We start from the raw sequence: 22,673 nt of genomic DNA on the forward strand, positions 1-22,673 counted from the left end.
CCCAGCATACGAAAAAAAAAAAAGACTATGCATGAATATGATGCCTGGAAGCTGGAAGAAGATAATAGAATTGATACGAAGTGCAGCCTCTCTTGGACATAAGACCAATACATCACATCAGACTATGAAGGCTGTGTGTTTGCAATCCAGGAACAGGAGATTCCCACAAAGTACCTGGTGAACAAGAGAGACAGTGATGCTCCTGTAATCTCAAGGTGCAACCGCATGTGTAGGCTATGTCATGTTTCTGTGGAAGACATCACACGTGTGATTAGCAGCTGTCTTAAAATGTCGTCATGGTACTACTTCCCTATGCGGTACGATGTTGTTGCTAAAGCAAGTTACAATGCCATCTGCATGAAAGACTGTCCTGAAATATATTTAGAAAATCCCTCTGTTATGGAATACATTCATAAACCCCAGCTGGTGGAATATTCCCATCAAGACTTCTGGTCAGATATTGTTATTTGGGACTGAGGGGCAAAGGTATGTACCATCATAGAGGTCAGCTGCTCCCCAGATATAAATATCTCTTTGAAAATCCAAGATAAAGAGGATATCTATGGACAACTGCTTCAAAACCTCCAGCTTCTATATCCAGACTATGAATTCATATTTATACCAATAATAATTGGGGCACTAGGTTTTGTAAGTTAATGCTTAAACGAGAATCTGGATAAACTGGGATTTTCAGAAAGAGAAATCGACCGGTTAATATGTACATTACAAGTGCAATCTGTGAGTGGAACAGTAAAAATATGCAAGACTTTTCTCAAGTTCCAAATGTGAATTTGTCTGTTAAGTACATCTCAAAGATGGAGCCTTGTTTCTTGGAAACGAGCTCCCTCCTCAGTGGAAGAGCTATAATAATTAAAAAGTAGAAGAGACATACACACACACACACATACATACATGTAATAATATGAGAGCTTTTGGTATCCAGAAGACCCAAAAGGTAGGTAGGGCTATGTAAGTGCTGCGGAAGGACCACTGTTAAACACATGGTTCGATAACAGTATGAGTGAGGAGTCTAATGCGGGTCGCGTGTGAGCATCATTATCATCATCATTTAGCGTCCGTTCTCCATGCTAGCATGGGTTGGACGGTTCAACTGGGGTCTGTGAAGCTGGAAGGCTTCATCAGGCCCAGTCAGATCTGGCAGTGTTTCTACGGCTGGATGCCCTTCCTAACGCCAACCACTCCGTGAGTGTAGTGGGTGCTCTTTACGTGCCACCTGCACAGGTGCCAGACAGAGCTGGCAAACGGCCACGAACGGATGGTGCTTTTACGTGTCACCGGCACGGGGCCAGGCGAGGCTGGCAACGGACACGAACGGATGGTGCTTTTACGTGCCACCAACACGGGGGCCAGACAGAGCTGGCAAACGGCCACGAAACGGATGGTGCTTTTACGTGTCACCGGCACGGGGGCCAGGCGAGGCTGGCAGCAGGCACGAACGGATGGTGCTTTTACATGCCACCGACATGGGGGCCAGACAGGGCTGGCAAACGGCCACGAACGGATGGTGCTTTTACGTGTCACCGGCACGGGGGCCAGACAGAGCTGGCAAACGGCCACAAACGGATGGTACTTTTACGTGTCACCGGCACGGGGGCCAGGCCAGGCTGGCAACGAACACGAACGGATGGTGCTTTTACGTGCCACCTACACGGGGGCCAGACAGGGCTGGCGAACGGCTACGAACGGATGGTACTTTTACGTGTCACCTGCACGGGGGCCCTGATGTTGATAAAACGAGACACTACAAGATCCCTTTGAATGAACAGAACATGGAGTTAATATCCGCAAACTATCCATTTGTAATAGCAAAATACGAATTACTGGAATTTACATACCATGGACCAAAAGCTTCTCTACCCTCTCTACACAGTGCAGCCAACATATACTTTCTTATCCTCATATTTCCCTTTAAACTTCCTGTATCTCTTCCTTTCCAGAATAACTTCTTATATTAAACTCTACTATTTCCTTCTATTTAACTCTCTCATATCGTCTCTGATGAAGGGATATCCTTCATATCCCTGAATCAGCTGTAAGACCACCTTTCTCTTTATAAATATCCTAGAAATATCACTTTGCTTTGGCCTTGTTATCTCATTTTATTTAACACATCTATCTATCTACATATATATATATATATTATATATCTATGTAGATGGTGCCCCAGCATGGCCACGGCCTTCTGGCTAAAACATTTTTAAGGATTTAAGGATATATATATAAATTAGGGTATCTACGAGATACCACCATGCTGAAAATAGCAGCCATGATCTGACTCTAAAACCACCTTAATTGTCCATATATCAACACGGAGAGAAAACAAAGAGACATGATGAAGCTAGTAAAAAATTACTGGATAATTCTAGATCCCGGATTTCTGACTTTGCATTTATGAATGCTTTGCTTCGTCAGTAGAATACACACAGAAGAGAAACATAAATACATCTATATATATAAAACTGTAGTTGTGTGAGTGTCTGTCCCCTTCGATTTAGATTCCTAACTACTCCCACATTTTGCGGTGCAGTTTAACCAAATTCGGGTATCTTATAGTCGTGATTCATATCGAGCCCGTCTGAGTATTAGCGCGCGTCTACGATGAGTCTACGATTTTAAAAATAATTTAACATCATTTTTTTATTCCATTTTAATGCATAATTTTTCGTGTGTCGATGGCGGCGGAGTTGGCGTCCATGGTCACACCTGCACCTGTTTGCTTCTCCCCCTTCTTCCCTCCCTCGTGAAGCTGTGGGGAAGGGAGTGTAAAGAAATCAACGTCGTAAAGCGTTGTCAAGGAGACCAGCGTTCTTTTAGAACAATGACTTCATGGCTTGAAGAGACCAAAACAGAAATGGCTAAGAAAGCCCGAATTGGCATCTATAAGGGAAGTAACTCTCTAAAAATGCTTATATAGTTATTTCCCTTACAAACCCGAGCAACGCCGGGCAATACTGCTAGTATATATATATATATATATATATACTCTTACTCTCTTTTACTTGTTTCAGTCATTTGACTGCAGCCATGCTGGAGCACCACGTTTAGTCGAGCAAATATACCCCAGGACTTATTCTTTGTAAGCCTAGTACTTATTCTGTCGGTCTCTTTTGCCGAACCGCAAAGTTATGGGGACGTAAACACACCAGCATCAGTTGTCAAGCGATGTTGGAGGGACAAACCCAGACACACACATATATATATATATATATATATATATATATACAAATACATATATACAATGGGCTTCTTTCAGTTTCCGTCTACCAAATCCACTCACAAGGCTTTGGTTGACCCGAGGCTATAGTAGAAGACACTTGCCCAAGGTGCCACGCAGTGGGACTGAACCTGGAACCATGTGGTTGGTAAGCAAGCTACTTACCACATAGCCACTCCTGCGCCAAATATATATATATATATGTTTATTTATTTATTATACAACAACAGGTTATATGCAATATATAAAACAATTTAGATGTGTTTCTTTCAAATAATTGAGCATTTTCCATTTTGTCAAATCAAGATCAGAGAATTATAGTGACAGGGTGGAGAAACACAAAACGTTTATGCTGCACTGAGAATGGTATTATGTCATTCTGTAACTATTTTGAGAATGAACATGGGTGTGTCAATATCTGTGCGTTTGGGTGCACACACACACACACCACACACACACACAGGTAACTATTGCTTCATACAACTACCTGTAAAACTGTGCTGTAGATTTAATAGTCCAAGTAGTTATACATACTTATAATAGTCATTGTGTTGATTTAAATATTTTTTCATAAGTAATTCCAAGCATACATTGTGTGTGTGTATATGGGCATATACACATACACACATACAAAACGCCTATTTTCTAAATATGATATCAAAATTACATACCAGTTCTTGTAGTTTTAGCAAGCCCGATAAAATGTGTGGTTCCATCTGACGTAACTTTTCAGCTTTGTCAAGAACCTGTAAGAAATAAAACGCTAATTAAAAATGTATTAATAATAAAGTGTTTTGAGATCAACAACAGAACATTTCTTAAGAAACAAAAGACACAGACATAGATGTGAAGATGGCACTTTGATTATTTACTTACCAAAACCATTTTTACTAACAACTATGAAGTAGGAAAGCCTAACTATAAGGAACATCATCATCATCATCATTGTTCAACCGTGGTCGAGACAATAGAATTTACTATGTACGCCAGACTTCACGGTCCATCATAGCATTACGGAGGTCCTGTTGCTGGATGCCTGAATCCCTGGAGATTACATCAGGGTAGGAGTGTGTATGCCCTCTGGTATCACGAGCAGATGGCTTCCAGAGGAGAAGAGTAGAAATTACCTCGTTTTCAGCTCTACAACAATGTCCAGCAAACTGGACTCTTCTACCTTTCACAAGAGATGATACAGGTGGTAATTTCCCATATATTTGTACTTTGGTTGGATGATGCTTCCACGAGAGATTTTGAGCTCTCATAAGGAGGCGAGTGTAGGTTCCATCCAACCGCCTCTCAAGCTTCTTTGATAACATCCAGGTTTCTGAGCCTATAAGGAGCAAGTCTTCAGTTATAAGACATCTGGTACTGAACTCTTGCGTAATTGCCTCAAAAACTGTAGGGAACAGAAAGGGTCTGAGAACAGACACTTGGGGAATATTTAAATGTATTCCCTGAATTAGTTTCCAATCCTCACTTTGCTAACAACACCCTCGTGTGTACCTTGGTACCCTCGTACACCAATATTACGAGGTGACTACAATACTAGGTTTCTGTAACTAATTATTATTAATTTCTGGGATTTCTTAACCCTCTACTGGGCTTTTCTGGGAAAAGTATGTCTCAAGAAAATATTTTACAAAATAGTCCGTCGACACGAATCATGTTTTTCCAAGTTGGCCAGATCGTTCTGACACACATGCGAGTTGCCTCATAAACCTTCTATGGTTGGACGTCAACAGTGATAGGCATGGATGGAACTTTTGGTCAGTTTCCACTTAACACTTAGAGTGCATGAATATTCAGCTTAGTGACCAGAGCTGTTGTTGATTTTATATTTGTTTTTATTACTTTTTGATCACCGTCTAATTAACAAAGAATAGTGAAGATGAATCGCCAGAGAGCGGAATATATTTTGCTAAAGTGGAAAACTTTAATGATGGCATCAACAGAGAGCAATACCATTTCCTCCGATGATGACAGATGCTGACAATTTGGATTGCAGTAGGTGAGGGTCTTCTGTTTCCAGCAAGAAGAAACAAAAAAAAAAAAAAATGGAAAATGAAATAATTTGTCTGGAAGGGGGTTAGAGTAATGAAGATAAGATTTATTATTATATAAATAGAACTTGTGAAAACTATTCTTACAATATAAATGGTTTCCTCAGAATATCCAAGTTCTTGGACAGCTGCAGGCAATAAACGGCAAAAGTCGTTCAAGTTATCACATTTGGAATAGTCGTCAAATGACGGATGGTCTTCTTCCTCTTTGACATTTATTTTCAACAGAATCTGCTCATAAAGAACTTTGGCACTGTAGCATTCTATACAATTGATCCACACAACTTTGCACTGCAAAACAAAGGGGAAAAACAAAAGAAAAAGATTATCTTTCATCTTTTACTTGTTTCAGTCATTTGACAGTGGCCATGCTGGGGCACTACCTTGAAGAATTTTTTATCGAATGTATCGATCCCAATACTTACGTTTTATAAGCCTGATACTTATTCTATTGATCTCTTTTCCTGAACTGCTAAGTTACGGTGATGTAAACACACTAGCACTGGTTACCAAGCAGTGGCAGGGGTACAAATGCACATACATATATATATATATATATATATATATATATATATATATATCATCATCATCGTTTAGCGTCCGCTTTCCATGCTAGCATGGGTTGGACGGTTCAACTGGGGTCTGGCAATGTTTCTACGGCTAGATGCCCTTCCTAACGCCAAACACTCCATGAGTGTAGTGGGTGCTTTTTACGTGCCACTGGTACAGGTGCCAGATGAGGCTGGCAAATGGCCACGATTGGATGGTGTTTTTTTACGTGCCACTGGCATGGAGACCAGGCGAGGCTGGCAACAGCCATGATCGGATGGTGCTTTTTACGTGCCACTGGCACAGAGGCCAGTCGGGGCGGAGCTGGCAACGTCCACATTCGGATGGTTCTCTTATGTGCCACCGGCACTGGTATATCGCAGCTACAATTTCCATCAATGTTGATCGATTTTGATTTTGATTTTCACTTGCCTCAACAGGTCTTCACAAGTAGAGTTTGGAAAGCAGATGTTAAACGATGACAATGATGATAATGAAAAGTTGGGAAGTAGCAAGATTAGGATTGGAAGTGAAAAGAATTAATAACTGAGCCTCAAAAGTGAAAGTGGTACCTATTGGGATCGGTGCACTTGGGACCATTTCAGAAAGAGCAATATTCTGGCATGAATAGCTGCAAATACCAAACTTCACAGAAAGTACACACCTGGCAGCAATACTTGGAACAGCTCATGTGTTGAGAAAAGTGTCACATCTCTAAACTGCAGAAGGGAGCTGAGATGTGACATAGATAAATCAAAAGTTAGGTGAATAATAATAATAATAATTACAGAGATGTACTTGCATAGCGAGTGACTTGATCTGAGATCGTGTGCTGAAACGAAAACAATTGCAGTGTGGAAGGTGTTTATAAGCCATTTAAGAAACACACAAAAACCGTTAGATTCACTTCAACATTTAAATTTAATTTGTCAAAATATTTTCGTCGCTTTGAGACCGCGACCTGTTTACTGACAAAACTTCGTGCTGCATCTGAGAAAGTTTTGTCAGTGAACAGGTCGTGGTCTGAAAGCAATGAAAATATTTTGACAAATTAAATTTAAATGTTGAAGTGAATCTAACGGTTTTTGTGTGTTTCTTAATAATAATAAAAATGATAATCAAATATAGCATGCAAGAGAGAAGACTACATTGGTTTGGAGATGTGATGCATATGAAAGAAGGTAGCTGCATAAAGAAGTGCTGGTCACTGAAAGTAGATAGTACCTGCGGAAGAGGAACACCCAATAAGACATGGGGTGAAGTGGTAAGGACTGATCTCAGGATGTTGGGCCTCACGGGGAAATGACAATGGACTGAGATGTCTGGTGATATGAAGTTCTTGAGAAGACCTGCCCACATCAGTGGAAGTGCTGTGTGTCCCACCCACACTTAACAAGAAAATTTCTCACACTCTACCACAACAAACCAAACTACATCTCTTTTCTTCCTCACATTTCTGCTTCATGTACTATGATTACCTCCCACTCCCCAATCCTGTCCTCTTGGCCCTGTCTCACTGTATCATTGCATATGGCCAACACTTTGCCACCACCTCTATCCTGCTTTCTCCCACTCTCTCTCTCTCTCCTCCTGCTCGTCCCTCTACCTGGGCAACCATGTATTTCCTTTATCAGCAGAACACCTGTTTCTATCTTCACTCCTGATCACTCTCTCTTTCCGGCCAGGTAACCTTGTATCTCTTCTACAGCAAGATACCTGTTTCTGTCTTTCTGTCTCACTCTAACCTTTCATCATTTGACACAAGATCACCTCCTCCAATGCCCCTTCCCTTCTCCAAATGTTTTTTTTTATGTATCTTGCAAGTACTTGGTGACCCTGCCAGTGCAGGTGCCACTTAAAAGCACCCAGTCTTCACTGTAAAGTGGTTGGCGTTTGGAAGGGCATCCAGCTGTTAAAACTTTGTCAAAACTAACCTCATCTGTGCTTGTGCCACTTAAAAAGCACTCAGCCCACTCTGCTGGGTGGTTGGTGTTAGGAAGGGCATCCAGCTTTAAAAATGCTGCCAAAACAGTCACAGGAGTCTGGTGCAGGCTTCTGCTTGGCCAGCTCCTATCAAACCACCCAACCCATGGCAGCATGGAAGACAGATGTTAAATGAAGATGATGATGATGATGAATGGGTTGAAATTTTGGCACAAGGCCAGCAGTTTCAAGGGAGCAGGTAAATCCAATTAGTTTGACTTCCCCTGCTCTCAACTGGTCCTTATTTTAATGACTCTGAAAGGATGAAAGATAAACAATAACAGCATTAGTCCAAGTATAGCCAGCAGAAACAGGTTGTAATGGTAAAATGGTAAAATGAAGACGCTAACCTGTAGTTCGTCCAGGATGCTCCTGACCGTTAAAGTCTTACCAGTTCCCGTGTGTCCATAGATGAATAAAGCTGGTGGCGAGATTTGAGATTTCTGGTAAAAAGATGGGAAGAGGAAAAAAATAAAAACATTTAAATGAATTTTGTGAAAAACTTAACAGATTGGTTTTTGTATGAGGTGGAGAAATATTAGAAGAAAGACATGACAGGGCATTGTCCACCTTGACCCTTTAGTTTTCAGAATTACTCAGCCAAATGTAAGGCTTGTTTGCTTCATATTACTCTTTACTCATTTACTTGTTTCAGTCATTTGACTACGTCCATGCTGGAGCACCACCTCTAGTCGAGCAAATCGACCCCAGGACTTATTCATTGTAAGCCTAGTACTTATTCTATCGGGCTCCTTTTACCGAACTGCTAAGTTACGGGGACGTAAACACATCAGCATCGGTTGTCAAGCGATGTTGGTGGGGACAAACACAGACACACAAACATATACACACACATACATATACATATATATATGTATATATATACATACATATATACGACGGGCCTCTTTCAGTTTCTGTCTACCAAATCCACTCACAAGGCTTTGGTCGGCCTAAGACTATAGTAGAAGACACTTGCCCAAGGTGCCACACAGTGCGACTGAACTCGGAACTATGTGGTTGGTAAGCAAGCAGCTACCACACAGCCACTTTGAAATTTTCATGCTAAAAGATTTTGATGATGTGATTGCCTATTTTTAGAATGGCATTGTAGGATAAGCGTGAGGGGCTGGATCGGATCAGTTTGAACATGAAACAAGGAGAATATTGGGGCTGGATGTGACTGGTTTAAAGGCTGAAAGGTTAAAAACTTGTTAATTCACTCGAGTCTCCTCACCACTACTATCACCACAGTTTATTGCAATAAACAACATCCAGTGGACTCTAATGAAACCAGTGACAGTTACGTTTAGTAGAGTCCACTTGATGGGTCGCCAGGTGTAAGGTATGAACGGATACTCTCCTCCTTTCAACCTATTAGCTATGGTGGAGGGGTCCCATACTGGCCATGGCAGCAGCCCTTCAGTTTTCCACCAAAACAGTTTAAATATGGAATAAATCTATTGTTGTGAGGAAGATGAAGTATAATATTTCAGCCAGTCCTTCTTACTACTCTCTGATGAATGGCCTCACCTGAAATGTGAGGCTGAGTGGTTCGGGTGTGGCACCGACACCCCTATCTAATTGTTAGATCAGTGTTTCGATTCATGGTCAGGATGGTGCCTTGTGTTCTTGAACAAAACACTTCCATTTCACATTGCTCCAGTCCACTCAGCTGTAAATGAGCTCCCCTGCAATGGACTGGCATCCCATCCAGGGGGAATGTCAGGATTTTGGCAACTTATAAGCCATAGAAACTGGGTAACTGGCCTGAAGAATCATAGAATTTGAGACAGTAAGGATAATGAAGATGATGATGATGCTGACGATGAAATATTAGATTCTTTTCCCTTTCTTGTTCCAAACCAATCTATTCCGCTTTGGAAATGGTATGTATGTACGAAACATTCAGTCCAATTCTTCATTTGCAAAAGTGTATTGTTTCTGAAGTCTTTCCCCAATAATAAAGCAATAATAAACCAACCAACAGTTAACCTCATAAATTAGTTTAAAGCCTAAAATAATCATCATAAATATAGTTTTAATCATCAGTAAAAACTTTGCTTTCATAATCAATGAAAAATTTTAATGGCTAATGTAAAAAAAATTCAAGGGTCATTGTAAACATAATTTTAATGGCTATTGTAAAGTTTCCATGGCCATTGTAAACATAGTTTTAATGGCCATTGTATACAATTTTAATGGCCATTGTAAACATAATTTTAATGGCTATTGTAAACACTTTTAATGGCTATTGTAAACATAGTTTAAGAGGTCACTTTAAATCTAATTTTAATGCCAATCAGTTCATGTGCTGAGAAAGAAATAAAAGCTGTACAACAAGAAAGCACAATGAAATAGCAGGAAGGTGACTACCATGGCAGGATGACGTCAGTCGGTGGGTTCGGCTGAGAGGATGGACTCCTTTACAGTAGTTGGGTTTATCCTACAAGGTCTTGCACTCAAATCTTACTGAGGTCAATTGTGCCATTTATTATTTATTCCTCTCGAGGTTATAAATATACAAACAAGAAAATTCTTTCAATTGTCTTAAGCAAATGAGATGGAATCTGTTTTAGCCGTTTCATTATCAGATTTCTGTAGAATTACACTGCTTTCGTTTAAATTAATTTTGAAAATTATGAAGAGTTTACCAAAATAACTGTCCTTATTAAGCTGGTATTTGGGATATAAATTAAAATGCAATTTTGAGGGAATATTTTAAATTTAGAGCAATTGTATACTATCAACATAATGTGACAGTCCCGTAAAGGGAATCACACCACCACTATTTAGCCCTAGGAAGCATCGACGCTTCCCGTCGGCTTTGACACATTTCTTGTGTCCTTATATTTACGAAGGGGAGACAAGCACCCCCAACAACAGGCCTAGCTGTTGGGGGTGCTTGTCTCCCCTTTGTAAACATAAGGACACAGGAAATGTGTCAAGGCCGACAGGAAGAGTCGATAAATAGCGGTGGTGTGATTCCCTTTACGGGAATGTCACGTTAAGTTGACAGTATACAACCGCTCTATCGCTCCACCACCGCTCATATCTCTCTGAGATATTTAGAAATTTGATATTTCTGATTTTAAATTTAGATCACTTTATAGGATGAAATTTGTATCATAGAAACAAGAACAGTCTCAGATGGATTCGTGTCAAAAGGGTTAATTCCTTTTATCTTGCTTTCCGTGCTGTCGTCAAACACTGGAGAATCAATCTCTCTGTCTGTCTATATCTATATCTGTATATATGTATAGATGTGTGTGAGAGAAAATCGTGATGTCATAGGTGAGAAATGTGTCCACATGGATGACTGTGTACTTGCATTTAATGATTCTGCTAAGAAAGAGGCTTGGAGACGCCATTATGAAAGACTGCTGAATGTGGTGAATGAATGGGAGGAGGAGATCCAAAGGTTGACCCAATTGAGGGACCAGCTACTTGAAGTGACAGTTCCTCGATAGATAAAGTAATTAAGGATATGAAGATAGGGAAAAACCCCAGCCCATCAGGAATCACTGTCGAGCTGCTTAAAATATCTAGCAGTATGTGTTATGGTCTATTCACCTGTATTGTAAATCAGGTGGCCCATGAAGGAGTCATACTCAATGACTGGTGTAGTAGCACCATAGTCAACTGCTACAAAGGTAAAGGTGATGCCTTAGATAGAAATAATTACAGAGGTATCAAATTATTGGATCAAGTGATGAAAGTTACAGATAGGGTCACAGTACAACTAATTAGGGAGAAAGTTGGTCTAGATGAGATACAGTTTGGGTTTGTGTTAAGGGGAAGCACTGTTGATGCTATATTTCTGGTAAGGCAGCTGAAGGAGAAATACCCAGCCAAAGATAAACCGCTGAACTTGGCTTTGGCTGAGTTAGAGAAAGCCTTTGACAGGGTCCCCTGATCCCTTATCTGGTGGTCAATGTGGAAACTAGGGATAGAAGAGTGGTTGGTGAGAGCTGTACAAGCCATGTACAGGGGGCTACCAGTAAGGTGAGGGTTGGCAACAGGTACAGTGAAGAATTCAGAGTACAAGCAGAGGTTCACCAAGGATCAGTCCTCAGCTCCTTCTTGTTCATTATAGTCCTCCAGACAATAACAGAGGAATTTAAGACAGGCTGCCCCTAGGAGCTCCTCTATGCTGATGACCTTGCTCTAATAGCTGAATCACTACCAGAACTAGAGAAGAAATTCCAGGTATGGAAGCAAGGTCTAGAATTGAAGGGCCTTAGAGTTAACATAGCAAAAATCAAAGTCTTAATCAGTAAGAAAGCAGATAAATCACAAATCCCTTCAGGTAGATGCACTTGCTCAATCTGTAGGAAAGGTGTAGTTGGAAACTCCATAAGATGCACCTGATGTAAGCTTTGGACACATAAAAGATGCAGCAATATCAGAGGAAGGTTTACAGGGAAACTAGCTTTTGTATGAGGAAGATGCACAGGAACAATAAATGGTGAAAATGTGCAGAAAATAGACTCCATCAACTGCCAGGGAGACAAGAGGTAGTAGATAGCTTCCAATATCTAGGAGACCAAATTAGTAGTGGAGGTGGATGCTCTGAGAGATTAGCTGTGAGAATAAGAATAGGCTGGACAAAGTTCAGAGAGCTCTTACCTCTGCTGGCAACAAAGGGCTTCTCTCTCAAAGTGAAGGTAGATTGTATAATGCCTATGTGCAAACAGCTGAGGACATGCATAGGCTAGAAAGAAATGAATCCAGTATGCTTGGCTGGAAGTGCAATGTCAGTGTGCATGCATGACAGAGTGTAAGCATCTTGAGAGAAAAGTTAGGCATAAGAGGCATCAGATGTGGTGAGCAAGAGAGACCACTGCACTGGTATGGTCATGTGGCAAGAATGGACAAGGACAGTTGTCTAAAGAAGTGTCGATCTTTAACTGTGGAGAGAACCTGTGGCAAAGGTAGACTCAGGAAGACAAGGGATGAAGTGATGAAGCATAAACTTTGAACTCTGAGCCTCACAGAGGCAATGATTAGTGACTGAAACCTTTGGTGATATGATGTGCTTGAGAGGACCTGTCAAATCAAGTGAAATTGTAGTCATGGCTGATGCTCGTGACACGTAAGTGGCACCCATGCCAGTGGTATGTGAAGAGCACCTTTTGAGCATTGGGCCTCATGGAGGCAAAGTGGTTGAGGTCCTTTTGAATGTCGGGGCTCACAGAGGCAAAGTGGCTGAGTTCCTTTCAAGTGTTGTGCTTCACGAAGGCAATGACCAAGACCTTTGGCATTATGTTGTGTTTGAGAAGACCCATGAAGCTGATTAAAGTTACAGTTATGGTGGCAGATACTGGTGTCACACAAATGGCACTTATGCCGGTGGCATGTAAAAGCACCTATTACACTCTCAGAATGGTTGGTGTTAGGAAGAACATCCAGCCGTAGAAAACCAAGCAAAATCAGACTGGAGTCTGGCATTGCTCCTCAGCTTGCCAGTCCTGGTCAAACCATCCAACCCATGCCAGCATGGACAACAGATGTTAAATGATGATGATGATGATGATAATGATATATATATTATATTCGTTGATGTGTTGGACTCTGACAATGAATGCATTCTAATGGTTGTTTATTATTATTTCAATCAATCAATTGATGAAATTAAACCATGAACGCACCAAATACATCTGAAACAGCTCTAAGTCTATAAATGTATAAAGCCCATTATTTATGATTACATAGTGCAATATATAGATTCAGAGAATCCTGCGGTAACCACTGAAAGCTCCTCTACGAGATCCAGTCTATGAAATTATTTCATGTAGAGTATATAGCTAATAAAATGTCAGAAGGTATGAGAGATGAATATATTTATTCAACCACTTGACATCCATAGGGTTACAGCTGTTTCGCAGTGTTCATCATGTAATAATAACTTGAGTGTATAATAAATTATTTTACATGCCTGCACCAATGTGCATTCCACACGTACAATTACAAATCAATGCAGATACAAAAGGCTAGCAAATCAGATCAGAAGAACATCAAGGCTACTTCAATGCTTTAACTCGGTTGAATCACAGGTGTAATCATGATGTTCTGGCGATCTGAAGAGCTAACCTCTTGTATCTGCATTGATTTCTAATTTTATTGTGTAATGCATAACATATAAATTGGTGCAGGCATGTAAAATAATCTATTATGCACTGAAATTATTATTACATGATGAATGCTGAAAAATGGCTTTAATCCAATAGATATCAAGTGATTAAACAAATATATTCACCTCTCATGCCTCCTGACCCTTTATGGTCTATATATAAGTGTGAGTGTATGTGTGTGTGTGTGTATTTATTATAAGAAGGCTTGAAAGAAATGAAGCTAGTATGCTTCACTGGATGTGCAATGTCAGTGTGCATGTATGACAGAGTTTAAGTGTCTTGAGAGAGAAGCTGGGTATAAGAGGCATCAGATGTAGTGTGCAAGAGAGATGAATGTACTGGTATGGTCATGTGATACGTATGGATGAGGACAGGAGGTAGTGAAGCATGATCTTTGAATGCTGGGTCTCACAGAAGCGATGGCAAGTGATTGAAACCTTTGGCGATTTGCTGTGCTTAAAAAGACTCATCAAACCAAGTGAAACTGTAGTGATGGCCAGTGCTGGTTTCATGCAGAAGACACCCATACCACTGACATATAAAAGGCACCCACTACCCTCTGTAAAGTGGTTGATGTTAGGAAGAGCATCCAACTGTAAAAACCAAGCCAAAGTCAGACTGGAATCTGGTGCAGCTCTCCAGTTTATCAGTTCCAGTCAAACCGTCTGACCCATGCCAGCATGGAAAGTGGACACTAAATGACAGATAGATAGATGCATGAATACATATATACATAAGTGCAAGTGTGACCATAACCTTGTGGCCTATGCCAGGGGTGTAACCAGCCCACTTATGCATGCCTTTTCTTCATTGGACACAAAACTCTGCTTGCGAAGACCAGTTGAGGCAAGTGAAATCGAAGTCAAAATCAAACTCAGTGACTGGCATCCGTTGCTAGTGGAGCGCTAAGAATACCATACCAGTGAGATCGTTGCCAGAGCAACAAGGTGGCCTTCGTGCCGGTGGCACGTTAAGCACACCATTCAAGTGTGATTGTTACTGCCTCACCTTACTAGCACTTGTGCTGGTGGCATGTGAAATATTCGAGCGAGGTCGTTGCCAGTGCTGCTGGACTGGCTCCTGTGCAGGTAGCACGTAAAAAGCACCATTTGGGCATGGTCGTTGCCAGTACCACCAAACTAGCCCTCGTGTTGGTGGCACGTAAAAGCACCCACTACACTCTCAGAGTGGTTGGCGTTAGGAAGAGCATCCAGCTGTAGAAACTCTGCCAGATCAGATTGGAGTCTGGTTCGCCAGATCTCAGTCAAATCATCCAACCCATGCTAGCATGGAAAGCGGACGTTAAATGATGATGATGATGATGATAATGATATCTATAAATAAAAAGGTAGGCAGATTTTACATGAAATGACATTTGTGGTTACTAAAGGCCAATTTTAATCAGTTGGCAATGTCAACCAGTGTAGATCAACTTTTTATCCATCATCATCATCATGTTGGCTTTGCTCTATATCTCAAGCGATTCACCAAAGGTCACACTAATATATATATATATATATATATGTGTGTGTAAGTCAATAAATGAATAACAATTCTTATACAATTGTCAAATATGCAAAACTGGTCAACGCAAGTCAAGTAATTCAAAAAAATATTCTTAGTTCTCACTATGAATATTCCGGTTTAATGGCCAGCAGCTCTTTTGTCATTCATTCCAATATGTATGAGTAATGTTGACATTGTGAGAAATCTCTCAACAGCTCCACTCCCCACAGAAACGGTTTGTATACGTGTGTGGAAGTAGACAATCAAGAAGAGCATTCATTAAGAAATGTTTAATTCATCCAGAAGTGCATAGATTTGCTTCATTATTCATAATTAAAAGTATCCATCTATGGGCGAGGGTTGCCTATTTCTGAGGTGGAAGAAATACATTATAACATCATAAAGTTGTATAAAATTGGCTGAAGAATAGTACCGAAAAAATTGGTCAGTTTAAATATAACTGGTTATTTATGGGTAAATATTAGTGAGAAAGCTGGTCAGTTGTGACTGACCAGTAATAAGTGAGTGAGTTGGCCAAACACATATTTCTCTCCCAGAACATTAAATCACCACTTGACTCCTTTCTTTTCTTTTTTTTTTTTTATCTCAAAATAATTATTAATTTAAGCAAAAAAATAGCTAAACATTAGCAACAATTATAATAAAAATACAATAATCATAATTTTTATTGGGAATGGTGGGGCAAACTGGCAAAATTGTTAGCACTGTTGGAAAAAATATGCTTTGCAGCATTTGTTTCAGTTCTTGACATTTAGAGTTCAAATTATGCTAGCGTTAGCTTTGCCTTTCATCCCTCTGGGGTTGATGCAATGGACTAAACATCCTCCCCTAAAAATTTGCTGACCTTGTCCCTAAATTCAAAAATAATAATTCTTCTTCTTCTTTCAGTCTGGCAGCACTGGCAATAACCATACTCAAATGTTGTTTTTCACGTGCCACTGGCAATGATCACACACAAATGGTACTTTTTACGTGCCACCGGCACAGGAGCCAGTCTGGCAACACTGGCAATGATCACGCTTGGATGGTGCTTTTAACATTCTACTGGCACGAGTGCCAATCAGGTGGTACTGTCATCAGCCATGTTAGTGGTTTTGATTTCACTTGCCTCAACAGGTCTTTGCAAGCATAGTTTATTGTTTATTGAACGAAGGATACTCCTAAGTGGGCTGGTTATACACCACTGGCATAGGCCACAGGTTATGGTCTCACTTGGCGGCTTGCCGAGTCTAGATCATCATCATCATTTAATGTCCGTTTTCCATGCTAGCATGGGTTGGACGGTTCGACCAGGGTCTGGGAAGCCAGGAGGCTGCACCAGGCTCCAGTCTGATCTAGCAGTGTTTCTACAGCTGGATGCCCTTCCTAATGCCAACCACTCCGTGAGTGTAGTGGGTGCTTTTTACGTGCCAGGTGAGGCTGGCAACAGCCACGATCGGTTTGTGCTTTTTATGTACCACCGGCATGGAAGCCAGTCAAAGCGGCACTGGCATCGCCCACGTTCGGATGGTGCTTTTTACGTGCCACCGGCACAGGTGAGATAATTAAAAAATGCAATGATGTGAATGATGTAAATGCAGAATGTCGAAAGCAGAAATTCTACTGGGCTGGACATGTTGCAAGGCTCACAAACAACAGGTGGACTCATGCAGTTGTTGAGAGGTATCCAAGGGGTCAGAAAAAGGTCTACTCAAAAGGCCTCCATGACAATGGGAAGACGATTTAAATGATTTGGGTTAAGATGGAAGAGAGTAGAGCAACCAAGGCCAAACTGAAAGCGCATTGTGACCAGTGGTGTACAACTGCATCTGATGGTCTGGTTGATACCATGATAATTCTGTTTTAAATAAAATGTAAAGAAACTTCTTTATGGTTGAGAACAAACCTGACCAACGAGACAGTGGTTCATTTCTGGCTGAGAATTCAGAACAGTTGTAAAGCAAATCAGGAATAAAAGGCAGAGATTTATGGGGTCAAAGCAGGGTTACAAGTGGACTTTGATGGCTGTTGTAGTGTCCAGGGTTAAAACACTTAACTGCTGTGAGAGAAATGAAACTAGTATCAAAGAGGTGCTCTGGAGAGGTACAGTACAATGTCGTAAATAAGAGAAACTCCAATATATTAACAGCTGTTCTCTTAGCAGCATTTAGTCAAATTTTTGTGTAGGCCTTAGATGGGGGCAGGGATCAATTATCGAACTACATGTACCTTATATGGTACAAGGACTGGCTTGTACTGACGAATCAAACTTTGCTTGTGGTCACCCATTGTAGCCGATGGTTTGCCATGTTGAGGGGAGACCTATGACCAAACTATTTAGTCTACCCTGGATTGTCTCCTTAGGAAGAGTCAGTGTGATTTGCCAAAGACTTAGCTACTATTTCCAGCAAGTTGAATGACCACAAAAGGAGTGGCCTCACTGGGTTATCATCATCATCATCTACCATGTTTTCCACACTGGCATGGGTCTGACCAGAGCTGGAAAGTCTAGGAGCTGTGTTAGGTTCCATTGTCAGTTTTGGCCTGGTTTCTACAGCTGGATGCCTTTCCTGATGCCAACCTCTTTGCAGAGACTACTAAGTGCTTTTTACATGGCATACATCACTGATGCTTTTTATGCGGCACCAGCACGATGGGGTCACCAAGTACCTTGTAAGACATGAACCTCTCAAGTGGGAGACGGGGGGGGGGGGGGGGGGCGGCGGAATAGTGACCCAGGTCATTGAAGATCTGTTTGGTTACAATGCTTAAATATGACATTGTTGCCAATTTACAACCAGTTAGTCTCTTGCTTTAAGGATTTCAGTGAAGATGGATTAAGTGAAGACAGAGAGGAGAATGCGAAGAAGTGTTTGTTAAGTTCAGCTGCCCAAAAGGGGGGTTCAAGCTTCATCTAAGAGGGAAAGAGAAAGAATGATTTATTGTGGCTTTGGTTGTAGGAAAGGATGTGATAAAGGATGGAGCGGAACACACGAAGTTCTCTATACTCCACGAGTCAAAGTTTTCCAATTCTTTGTCCAAGTTTGCTTTGAACTAAACATTACCATTCTCCTCTATAGTATCATCTATTTCTTTACTACCCACAAGGGGCTAAACACAAAGGGGACAAACAAGGACAGACAAACGGATTAAGTCAATTACATCGACCCCAGTGCGTAACTGGTACTTAATTTATCGACCCCGAAAGGATGAAAGGCAAAGTCGACTTCGGCGGAATTTGAACTCAGAACATAACGGCAGATGAAATACGGCTACGTATTTCGCCTGGCGTGCTAACGTTTCTATCATCATCATCATCATCATGACCGCTGCCGCCACCGCTATTATCAATATTTTACTTTACCTTTCCAAACAGATTGACAAGAAGCTGTATTTGCTTTGTGCGACAAGGCAGAGCGTTCTGAAGTTTGGCAACGGAGTCAAGAAATGGCATCTTGTTTGAGAGTTGATGACTGAAGTGGAAAACCTAAAAGAAAAAAAACAGAATTAAGAAAATTCATGTAAAAAGAATAATAATAAATAATAATTAACATGGTACCTTCACTGGTGTTTTCTATGTGGCACAATTTTATTGGTGAAGTTTGAGGTTTACGTATTCATTGTGACGAAGAGCATAGAAAGGACCCATCAGACACTGAGGTACATATCAGACACTGAGGTACATATCAGACACTGAGGTACATATCAGATACTGAGGTACATACAGGGCATCATAACTACACCATAAGTGATTAGGTGTGACTATAGTGAAGTGGCTATTCAGGTGTGTGTAAGTGTGCAAAAGTAGGTATACAGTTATGAAAAAAAAAAGAAAACATGTACAATACTCATTTATTTTTATCAAAATAATTAAAAGTTACGAAAAAAGTATTATTATAGTTATGATAAATATATTATTATGATTAATGACAATGAAAATATCAAAAATGAGGCTAACTTTTAATTTTTATTCATATAAAGAAATGAGTAGTATACATCATCATCATCATTTAACGTCCGCTTTCCATGCTAGCATGGGTTGGACGATTTTGACTGAGGGCAGGCGAACCAGATGGCTGCACCAGGCTCCAATCTTGATATGGCAGAGTTTCTACAGCTGGATGCCCTTCCTAACGCCAACAACTCCGAGAGTGTAGTGGGCGCTTTTTACGTGCCACGGGCACGGAGGCCAGTCAGGCGGTACTGGCAACGACCTTGCTCAAATCTTTTTACATATGCCACCAGCACAGGTGCCAGTAAGGCGACGTTGGTAACGATCACGCTCGAATGGTGTCCTTTTACGTGCCACTGGCACCGAAGCCAGTTGGCTGTTCTGGCAATGATCATGCTTGGATGGTGCTCTTGGCACCCTACTAGCACAGGCACAAGTGCCAGTAAGGCGACGCTGGTAACAATCATGCTCGAATGGCGCCTTTTATGTGCCACTGGCACGGAAGCTGGTTAGCTGCTCTGTCAACGATCATGCTCGTATGGTGCTCTTTGCACCCTGATAGCACGGGCGCCAGTCATCGAATGTGATTTTGATTTTACTTGCCTCAACAGGTCTTTGCAAGCAGAGTTTAGTGTCCAAGGAAGGAAAAGGTACGTTTTCTTTTTTCATAACCGGATACCTACTTTTGCAATCTGCTGTATATAACTAAGCCATTAGTATCATCATCACCATCATTGTTCAATGTCTATTTTCTATGCTGACATGGGTTGGACGGTTCAACAGGAACTGGTAAGGCTGGGACTTGCACCATGCTCCATCTGTTTTGGAATGGTTTATATAAATGGATGTCCTTCGCAATGCCAACCACTTTACAGAGTGTACTGGGTGCTTCGTACAAGGCGCCAGCACTGACAAGATCACCAAGTACCATGGAAGACAAAAATCCCTTCTGATGGAAGGAGGGAGTAACAGTGAAGGGCTGGTAAGCGAGAAGAATGAATCAAGCACCAGTGTTTGTTTTGGCATGGCTTTTATATGCCTGGGTACTTCTCACCAAAATCATGACCACAAGTCTCCAGCAATGGTCCACAACAACTCATTGAGGATGTCTGGACCCTGTAACCTGAAACTGGCCATCATGACAATTTCTGACCCCTGAGAATGTTTCTTTGTCTTGGCCCTAGTTGAGATGTTCCTGCCAGAAGACCCAACTCTTTCCTGCCCTAAACATAAGGGATCCAACCATATTCAAGAAGATGCAGAATCAATTTTCTGCTGCATATTCATTGCATTAAATCATCATCTATTTATGGTCTGCAGAAATTCTTCACAGCTGCCGACCATTTTCCTATGCTTGTATGGATCAGGTGGAATTTGCGAAGGCAGATTTCTATGGTCAGATGTTTTTCCAATTGCCAGGCTTCACTTGTTTCAGGTAAAATTTCTCCAAGGCCAGACATGTTTTTCATGGATGATTGGAAATGAACAACATTGCTTGTATGACAGAGAAGCTTGTTTACAACCATCACATGATGTCAGGACAAGGATACAAACACACACACGTATGTATTGAGCTTCTTTCAGTTTCTTTTTACCAAATCCATTCATGAGGCTTAGATTGGCCAGTGCTGTAGAAGACCCTTGTCCAAGAGCCAAATGGTGGGACTGAACATGAAACCACAAGGTTAGGAAGCAAACTTCTCATCTCCATAGCCACACCTGTGTGTCAGGTGCATAAAATACCTGGCACACCCTGCAGACCATTGTTTAACGTCAACAATTCACATTCCCTATGCTGAGTGGCAACAAACTCAGCAATCTTCGTCTGTTTCAACCTTTGTTTTGTTGATTTTCTTTTGGAAACTCATTTCTATAATTCTATGAATGGTTTCAGTGAATGTCAGACAACTTCCTCTTTGGACAATCAAGTTCCACCTCCTCTTCTTTCACCATTTCCTTACTCCAAATAATCTAACATTCCATTCTATTGAGACAATAAGTTTACTCTGGGTTGATAGGTAACAACGTATATATGCATACACACCAGAATAGCAACTAACAATGAGACAAGAAGGAAGCAACTATGTGGTTGTCCAACCTGCTAGAAATAGCAGTCAAATCTCCTTAAAATTACAGACCGGCCATCTGAAACAAAGACAGAACATATCAGATAATATAGTCCTACACACCTATATAAAAGAGAGGATGGTCATGGCTGGAATGCCTTTGATCAGGAATGTACTTGATCATGTTAAGCAACAACAATAAACAAAATATATGTAATAGAAAAGTGTAGCCAATGTGATCTGGCACTGACATGATCGTCACAAGTTCATTGTCTGTAGTAGTAGTAGTAGTAGCAGCAGCAGCAACAGTAACTTGTAACGCAATAAACATACAGGACAATAAAAATGTTACCTTTGGCAAGATCTAACCGGTTTCTAGTAATTCGTCAGGTAAATTTATAAGTCAAGGAACAACAACAATAACGACAGCATCAAACAGCACAAAGAATAACAAAGAGATTTTTTTTCTGCTTCTTCTTCTTCCTAAACAACAACAACAACAACAGACACAACAAAAGTATTTTTAGGAGAACTGGTCTGACCGAGTCGCTCTCTCTTTCTCTTGTAAACATCTCCACCTCCAGGAATCTTTCAGGATCAACTCACACCCAACACTTGATTAACAGGTTTTACAGGTGAAATAGGTCACCGATTAAGCAACAAAGGTCAGAGAAATTGTTGGAGACACACACACAATCAGGAAACTCAGATATTGTTCTTTAGGATTCAAAAAAAGCAAAAAAAAAAGCTCACATTTCCCATTTTCAAAAATTCATTATTATTATTATTATTATTATTGTTATTACTATTACAAGTTTGTAGGGAGGGGAAGCAATTCAAAGATGGCTGCAGTAAAAGCTTAGATAACATTTGTCGGCGGGAATAAGCTTGGATTTCAAGAAATATTATAACAATCTGGGATTGAATATTTTCAAGAATTTGAAGCAATCATAAAGGTAAGATGATCCAATTTTATGGAATGGTGAAAAGCTGATATATATATATATTTTTAAGGTGTATGGCATGGTGGGGTAAATTTAATTTCATGGATAAAATGATTTCAGCAAAGTGTTTTATGAAACTGAAATATGAGAAGAGCAAAATTATACATGATCCCTTTCTGCCACTTTGGTCCTATCTATAGGGTTGAATGGGGTTTAACAGGCACATCATCTGGGGCCCAGGTCA

The 22,673-nt window shown here is 40.7% G+C and overlaps 2 protein-coding genes across 7 annotated transcripts in view; one reads left to right on the top strand and one right to left on the bottom strand.

Annotated features, from left to right (window-relative positions):
* The window catches only part of LOC115210962 (origin recognition complex subunit 5-like), an 82,385-nt gene that overhangs the window by 28,737 nt on the left and 30,975 nt on the right, over positions 1–22,673 (bottom strand). For 4 of the 6 annotated variants that reach the window (XM_036501958.1, XM_029779785.2, XM_036501955.1 and 1 more), the window contains exons 2-5: positions 18,832–18,954; positions 8,178–8,270; positions 5,383–5,586; positions 3,907–3,981 (exon numbers count right to left, since the gene is read on the bottom strand). In XM_036501958.1, the coding sequence (XP_036357851.1) occupies positions 3,907–3,981; positions 5,383–5,586; positions 8,178–8,270; positions 18,832–18,921 (462 nt within the window). In that variant the 5' untranslated portion in view covers positions 18,922–18,954. Of the gene's footprint in view, positions 1–3,906; positions 3,982–5,382; positions 5,587–8,177; positions 8,271–18,831; positions 18,955–21,837; positions 22,036–22,594 lie in introns of those variants that run through there. The other 2 variants (XM_036501954.1, XM_036501953.1) reach the window with 2 other exon arrangements.
* Positions 22,244–22,673, top strand: part of LOC115210963 (LHFPL tetraspan subfamily member 3 protein) — a 12,068-nt gene continuing 11,638 nt past the window's right edge. Inside the window, exon 1 of the mRNA XM_029779786.2 lies at positions 22,244–22,441. The gene's annotated coding sequence lies outside the window, so the exon portion shown is untranslated. The remainder of the gene's footprint in view (positions 22,442–22,673) is intronic.

This window comes from Octopus sinensis, linkage group LG4, assembly GCF_006345805.1.
Source record: "Octopus sinensis linkage group LG4, ASM634580v1, whole genome shotgun sequence".
NCBI lineage: Eukaryota > Metazoa > Mollusca > Cephalopoda > Octopoda > Octopodidae > Octopus > Octopus sinensis.